At 43.8% G+C, this 7,655-nt stretch overlaps 1 protein-coding gene across 1 annotated transcript; it reads right to left on the reverse strand.

The window, feature by feature from the left end:
• Window positions 1-966: 966 nt before the first annotated feature.
• On the reverse strand, window positions 967-6,259 carry LOC144132858 (uncharacterized). The gene is made up of 4 exons (XM_077665561.1): window positions 6,109-6,259; window positions 5,057-5,173; window positions 2,181-2,509; window positions 967-1,529 (listed from the first exon to the last, which is right to left on the reverse strand). Exons 2-4 carry the CDS (start codon window positions 5,160-5,162, stop codon window positions 1,275-1,277), a joined length of 690 nt encoding a protein of 229 aa, XP_077521687.1. The 5' UTR covers window positions 5,163-5,173; window positions 6,109-6,259; the 3' UTR covers window positions 967-1,274.
• Window positions 6,260-7,655: the final 1,396 nt, after the last annotated feature.

A 7,655-nucleotide genomic window follows, 5' to 3' on the forward strand; every position in this document is an offset into this window, starting at 1 on the left:
AACGTTTGGAACTTGTCTTTCGATTTGGCTTATTTTCTCATTATGTTCCAACCGGCTGTGTGCGGTAAATCCCCTTCTATCCACAATGTTTTTTAGCAGAAAGGTGCTTTGTTTCCACATTCTGTAATATTAGTTGAAAAGCCCGCCTTCAAACTTCTCCCACACTTCCGGAAGCTTTCTTGTAATCACCACGTTTAGTTTACCAGTGGGAGACTTTTTTCTATTTTCCAGAAACGCCCCATACGGTGGGTTGGATTTGAACGAATAAGTTCTCAGATTTTCAGCGCCTCTATGCACACGCTTAAGCTTTGGTTTGTTTCATCCTGCATTTTAGGAACTATTTTAGCCGTAGCTTTTGCCGCTCCGTAAGCATATGACCGCGTAATTTAAACCTGCAGCACATTTTTGTGATGATGATCATGATCATCATCATCAGCCTGACTCCACCCACTGCAGGGCAGAGGTGTATCCGATGTCTCTCCAATTAACCCTGTCTTTTGCCAGCTGCGGCCACCCTATGCCCGCAAACTTCCTAAACTCATCCGCCCACCTAACCTTCTGCCGGCCCCTGCTGCGCTTGCTTCTGTTGGAATCGTTTCCGTTGCCTTTAAGAACCAGCGGTTATCTTGCATTCGCATCACATGCACTGCTCAAGCCCATTCCTTTCTCTTGATTTCGACTAGGCTTAATGGCACATGCCCACGGCGGGGGATTGGCCAGGGTGCACTGCGGATACATACGCACTCATGGGCAAGGATTGTAGTAATTGGATAATTTTGTGTCCTATAGACACACTATTTATGTTGCCTTATTCCACTCTTTATCTTCACCCCCTACGACTAACTCATTGAAAGTAATTGAATACCTCAGTGCTTTGCACTGTAAAAATTTTTGTGAACAACAAATTAAAAATGTTACCACTGGTTTTAGTGGTCGCCCTGAAATTTTTATCACAAAAAAAATCACATGGAATAGATTGGTGGCTGTTTCTTAGTTTTTTTCCTGTGTGCGAAGTTTCAGTCCAAAAACCGAGTGTGCAGAGATATATTCTAATGCTTTGGAGATACACCACCACTGAGAAGAAGAAAAGAGAACAGTTATTAGTTAGAGAAACGAAATATATTGGAAATGAGAGAGAGAGAGAGAGCAGGGATATAAATAAAGGAGAACTTGTTGAAGAAATTGTACAATGTGTGAACATATTGTTGAAGCAAAAACCAGTGCCAGTATATGCGTGCGAAATGGCATAGTACATGTTACGTGTAACGAAAATTCTAGGGCAACTTGGCCTCTTCTTCCGTGATGTTCTTGAAGATGTCCCGCATTCCCGGTTTGGCCAAGTAGAGAAATGCGTCCTTGGATAGGCCTGAAAACAGCTTTCCAATTACCGGTGCGGCGCGGTCCAAAAATGTGTCTGTTCTTTCCAGGAAGACATACACGTCCTCCAAAGAAACAGGCATGGTACCATCGTGAAGAACAAGCTTTGGTTGCAAACTTCCAGATCCAGCTTTGTCAGCGACGTTTTGTATCTGCAGGAAGAAGCAAGATTTGCGCTAATTATTCATGGCCAGCATTCCAATAGATTTGGCGACTAGCGTCATATGTTGGCCGCCACCATTAGAGCGAACTGCGAACCTAATTTGGGACATTTTAAACATGAAATTTTGAGATGACTAGAGCGCACCGAGAGATAAGGCGCGAACATGTTGACTATCATGCCCAAGTATTCCTCCTCTTAAGAAATGCGTCCGTTTCTCAGGCTACCTTTCTACAATGGCCATATAAAACTGACCGGATGTACGAAACATTCCAGATTCCCGTGATGAATCAGAGTGCTTTGTGCCATGCGGCAGAGGATGGCAGCCGTACAAACTAGAGGCGTTTGCTCAGTTTTCCTTGCAGGTGCAGTGGTCACGTGATGCACGCCTGCAATGGCAGGCGGCTGTTCCAAACAGAGCCACCCGTAGGCCTCCCAGGTTGACCGTGATATGAGGTGAGTGCGATAATGACCGGAGGGTGTATTAACGACATCCACCCGGTGGGTGTATGTCATTAACGCACCCACCGGTTACGCCGACGGCGATGCGGAAGCCAGGGACGGGTGCCTAACAGCTATCGCTGTAAAATGCATACCTCTTCAGGAACGTCATCGCACTGCGCGCATGCTGAAGAGTGATTACCTCGAATGTGATGGTCACTTTCACACTAGCGATGAGACCAGTGGCTCCCCTGGCTTCATTGCCACTGAACCATGGTAGAGTGAACCTGACGAATCCCCGACTCATGGCGAGATCGACCTGGACGAAACGGGAGCCGTCTCGACAGTAGGCAAGCACAGGGCCGAAGGGACGCAGATTATTGAGGCCAGAGTAGAGGGCGAAGCCACCGACAGAAACTCCAGGAAGCAGTTCGTAGCGCTCGTACTGCGGGTCGGTGTGCTCAACGGGCAGGTGTGTGACGAAGCTATCGATCATGGCGTTGAGGTTTAGACCGGAGAAGTCGCACGTTCCTGAGAATAAAAAGTAAAAAAAAGGGCGCTTCGTTCACGTGTGGTCAGTGGGGTATATAAGAAGAGAAGACAAGCGCTGTATGCTTGGAAAATATTCATCACCAAAGATAAGGGAAATGTTTCTTCGTAAATCATGAGCGACATAAATGGATCATTCAACGAGTTTCGCTCTCCGACATCTGAGAGCAATTAGCAGCGCTTTAGGTTAGACGTAGAGCATTGCGCGTGGGGTGTATCTGGTCGACAATGATTGACATTTATGCACCAAGAAGACGAAAACTTCTCAGTTACAGGCGCACTCTGGCTCGAGGCAGAACACATAAACTTTCCTACCCTCATGATATACACTGTTTTAGAAAAAAAAAACAATTTTATAGTATATGGCTTTTATATCTTTTTTCACCATCGTATTACCAGTAGTGTTGGCGGACAACAGAAAACCAGTGAATCGTTTTAAGAATAAGCTGCCTAACTAATTTATAATAAGTAACTTTTGAATATAACAGTTAGGCGCTTAGTTTTTATTTGAGGTTTATAGACAGTCGTTAGTAAGAGCCATGTCAGTTTTTAGAATTTCGAAAACGTGGCTACTCTTCGCGCTCTGGCTCGACAAAATTTTTCTTTTTTTAACTAGTTGCGTGCACTGGAATGGTTTCTTTGCCTACATGCTTTTCGAAAGTGCATGTATTTTGGAACAATGTAGGCAAATTTTGCCGAGTCCCTGCGGCGAGAGTAATCGCGTTTTCGAAATTCTAGAAACTGATATTGCTATTAGTAACCGCCGGCTACAAATCACTGATTGCAACTAGGCGCTTAGCTCTAATAGTTAAAAACTTATTTATTAAAAATTTGTTAACCAGTTTACTACTTAAAAGGGTTCTTCGGTTTTATGGTGTCCTCTAACACTGGCAATACCATGCCGCAAAAGCCACATTTTTAATTCAAAAAGCCTGTTTTTGAAAATTACTTAAACTCTTCCATTTAGCACCTGGTATACCGAGGCTTTAAGCAGAAGACAAGCAGTAAGTACCTCTAAATCTTTGGCAGCACACGCAGATTATTTACGTAAAGGCCAGTTTTTTGTACAGTATTTTGAATTGTTACCGCATCGCAACACAAAGCGTCCCCTGCCTCAGGCACAAGAAACCGTTTTCCGAAATTGCTAACAGAACTATTTTAAAGCAGCAAAGCGAGACACAGACTAAGTTAATGGTCAAGAGCAATGCTATATTGGCTCAACAATGACGTCACTGATGTAACAGACGTCACAGGCGTTGAATATTTGAAATAACGACTTGAAATGACGACACCGTTTATAACATGTCTGAGAAAGCCTAATAAAAAACCTCGAAATTTGTTCCTCATGTAGGGAGCGGACGCTTTTAAGTGCGAATAATGTTTGTAACTTCAAAAACGCAGTGTTGCCAACAGAAGTCACCTACACTGAGGCCACGGAAGCAGCAAACATTAAAATCGATTTCCGATTAAAATAATTCTTGCATGGCTTGCAGACTTGGATAAAATGATCCGGACAGGGAGGATATATCTAAAGTAAATGTTTCATAAAGTTATCTGAGGCTCGAAAAAAGCCCTGGAGTTGCCTTTTTAAAAACTATTCGTTATTACGTCATGGCAGTACAGCTATCAACATAGCTTTTAAGTAACTCATCCGACTATAGATATGGAGCGTGAAGAATGCTTGAACCGAAGTGCCCGTCAGTGCCAAATACCGCTCATGCCCAGTCGAAAGCAACGACACAAATGTGTCAATAATACGACAAAATGTTTTGCTGCTTGGCGTAACGAAGATTTTTTGTTATTTTGTGGTATTTTCGTAGTACAGTAGTTTTTTGAGTAGTATGTTTCCGTAGTGTGCAGTCCTGTACTACTTTTTGGTGATTAATACGCAACACTGTGTTGTTGCAGCAAAAATTCCTATTATTACTAAAAGTTTTTCTTCGCAAATATTACAAAATATCTATTGTGACAACAGGAACGTTTCTGTTGTGTTTATCGACTGGGCTTGCGCGGACGAACGCAAACGCAAATTACAATAAATCCATGCCCGTAACTTGCGCTCTGTCACAAAGTTGCGAGTCAACCCTTGTAATACTGCCCCCCTCCTATGATGATCACTTTTTTTTTAAATATAGGAGAGTTATTATTTGAGTCTGAAGGGCAGGCATGAATTCGGCCTAGAAATCTATTCACCTGGACACCGAAAGCAAATTCTTTCATATGAATGTTAAAATACTAGTTCTTTAGAGCTATGCAATTTGCCGTGCAAAAGAGTATGGTAGCGATAATGTATTGAAAGTATTAGTAAAAGGCAGGCCACAAAGAAGGACTTATACCAAGGTAAAAGGGAAGACGAAAAAGCGATGCTGAGCACTGCCTGACTGCGGCTTCATTTGGCATAGTAAACTGTGGTGGAACTGCACAATCGTGCGAATAGTCCTGTGTACTGCTACAGCTGTCGAAAAGAGAAAATTAATTATAAAGCCAGTTCTTCCGATGAGTGCCGGTTTCTCTGTGCTTTGATCATACCATTCGTCGCCGACGTCTGCTGTGGACTTGCCTGCCTAGGCTGTGCGAGGGCAAAGACAAACCCCAGGCACAGGTGTATCGCACGTGCAAAACCTCCGTGTTTCATGGCGACAGCGTCTGCAAAGAGATAGTAGTTAGGATTTATCGGAACAGAATAACAAAACGGCTGCTCAGCTGCGACATGCTAGTTTGCTCAAAACGCTCAGGATCCAACTTTGCTTTTTTTTTTACCTAGCAGTATAAATTTGATATTTCTTTCTGAAGAACGGGGTTATGTATTTTTAAAGTATAGCTATTATTTTACTGACATTCATTACACATAATTGTTGCGCGACAAACAGACCGCATGTTTATTTTCGAATTCAGCTGGTTGGAAACGTCTTTGATGGGCCTTCTTATAAGTGTGCATATTTCTTTAATCTCTTCGGCGCATATACTTTGATGCTATATATTTCAAACATTTACACGTGGTGCTCGATTTATTCAGCTCTGCGTGCAGATTAATCAACACAGTCAAACAAAAAACGCAACATGACACAGTGTATTCCCTGGGTGTTGCTCTTTTATCACTGCAACTTCTTAAGCTTAAAAACTATTATTGTTAATGTTTATTCACAGTGTTTACTTCTTGCCTCCAGTATTTTCATTGCAACATATACCATTAAAAATTACTGGAAAATAGAACGCTGAAAGGAAACAAAAATAACCAACCTCGTTTTCTTTAATTTACATCAACGTTCTCTCTCTAAGTAAAAGAAAACTAGGCATAAGCACACATTACTCGCAATGAGCACCCTTAACAGGTAAAAATATCGCGAATCTGGGACTCTCTACAACTCCTTGCACGAAAAACCATGCGTCCTACAGTCCAGATCCTCCAGGATCAGAATTACTAGATACCTCTCTACAGGTAATTTATGTTTACTAAAAGCAAGACGAAGTGTACCTGCTGAATCGGGACAATTTTACACGGGTAACCGCTTTAGGTGCCTCAGCAACTACGGCGAATGGATGCGGTGCGAAGCGCTTTGAACGCGGCTTAAGATGCTCACCTCTTGGTGCCGAGGGGCAAATTTTCTACTCCGATGGTGTCTCTCCTTAGCGGCTGACAACAGTCACGGCACCTGTGCGTCTGACACTTCTCTTTATACCCGCCGCGCGAATGCTTTTACTACGAAACCCTACGTCGGGGCGAAGACTACGTCCTGCAATCGGATAAGGAAGTAATGCAATCAGCTGAAAACACGAAGCATATTCTCTACAGGAAACAAAAAGTACTCGTGAAAGAAATACTCAAAATAGCTGCCGTCCGGTGTTTTCTGCCAGTTGCGCAACGCCCAAATAGCGCTTCGTACCAGAGCGCTTCCTCACCCGGTCGTCGGACGGTGAACGAGGTCGCTACCGAAATAGGGTGTATTTGACCTAGCGGATGGGCTGTCCTCTTTAAATATGTGTTGTCAGCGTAACCTCTCGACACGTGGAATTTTACATGAGTGCATATTTCCGGCCAGAATCCTGTACTGTGTAAGAAACGAGCGCGAAATTTAGGGAATATTAAAGCTGAACTTTTACAGGGGTGCTGTGGAGTTATCTGACCTTTCCGCGAACTCGTTGGTCTTGTGTTCGCAAGGAAGGCCGCTCCAGTGGGGTCGCAAGTCGCCAACAAAGGGACCCGTCCCATTCCTGCCTCCCCTGCTTGCGGCGGACGTCCTCGTTTACTCCGCGCCGTCACGGGCATAGCCCGTCTTAAGAAGCCTAACCATGTGCAGCTGTCGACAAGTGTTCGTTGTCAAGGGGTTGACGAGGTTTCGGGGGCGCACGAGATAGGGCTGAGTATTAGCCGAGTGACCGGAAACCCACTGTTCTCGTAACGACTGTCTTCTCTTTCGGTGTGTTCTGTAAACAACTTTAGTGATCGTCTCGTCGGCATATGTTGGTCGCGTGTGCGAAAGAGAGGACATATGTTAGGAAAGTGGTAACCGCTGTGCCGTCGGAGAGGGTGGTCACTTTTGTGCTGTTTGTGTATTTGATTGCAACCTCTCCTTTCCCAAATGTTTAATCAGCTCTCTTTCCCCAATCTGTGATTAGTTGGCAGAAACCTTAATTTCCTTTCCCTGACCACTGATTGGTGAGGTGTGTCGCTTGTAATCTTATTGGTGGCTGTCCCCGCTAAGGGCGGAGACAGAGTTTAAAACAAGCGCGCTGGGTTGAACGAGGGCAGAATTCGTCGGATCAACGGTTTAGTCATGTAAATAGTTTTCTCCTTGCTTTGTTTCTTCTGGTTTTATTTATGTTGTAAATGAATAGTTAACCTTCTCCTTGCTCCGAGTAACGTGAATGTTTGCGAGTTATAACCACCGGGTCATCAAGAAACCCCGATTTCTGCATCAAAAAGGTGTTTCCTCTCATCACCACCTGAAGAGAGAAACTCAACTGGTGCCCTTATAAAAACAATTGGCTTCTTCGTTGAAATGACGTGGGAGAAACAGCTTTGAATAATATCTCTACGGGCCGCCCTAGACACCACAACAAATCAATCGTGGTTATTTCTACTGCGTCTACAGAATGTATCAAGAATATTTAAGAGGAGAGTAGATGC

The sequence above is a fragment of the Amblyomma americanum genome, chromosome 5 (assembly GCF_052857255.1).
Source record: "Amblyomma americanum isolate KBUSLIRL-KWMA chromosome 5, ASM5285725v1, whole genome shotgun sequence".
NCBI lineage: Eukaryota > Metazoa > Arthropoda > Arachnida > Ixodida > Ixodidae > Amblyomma > Amblyomma americanum.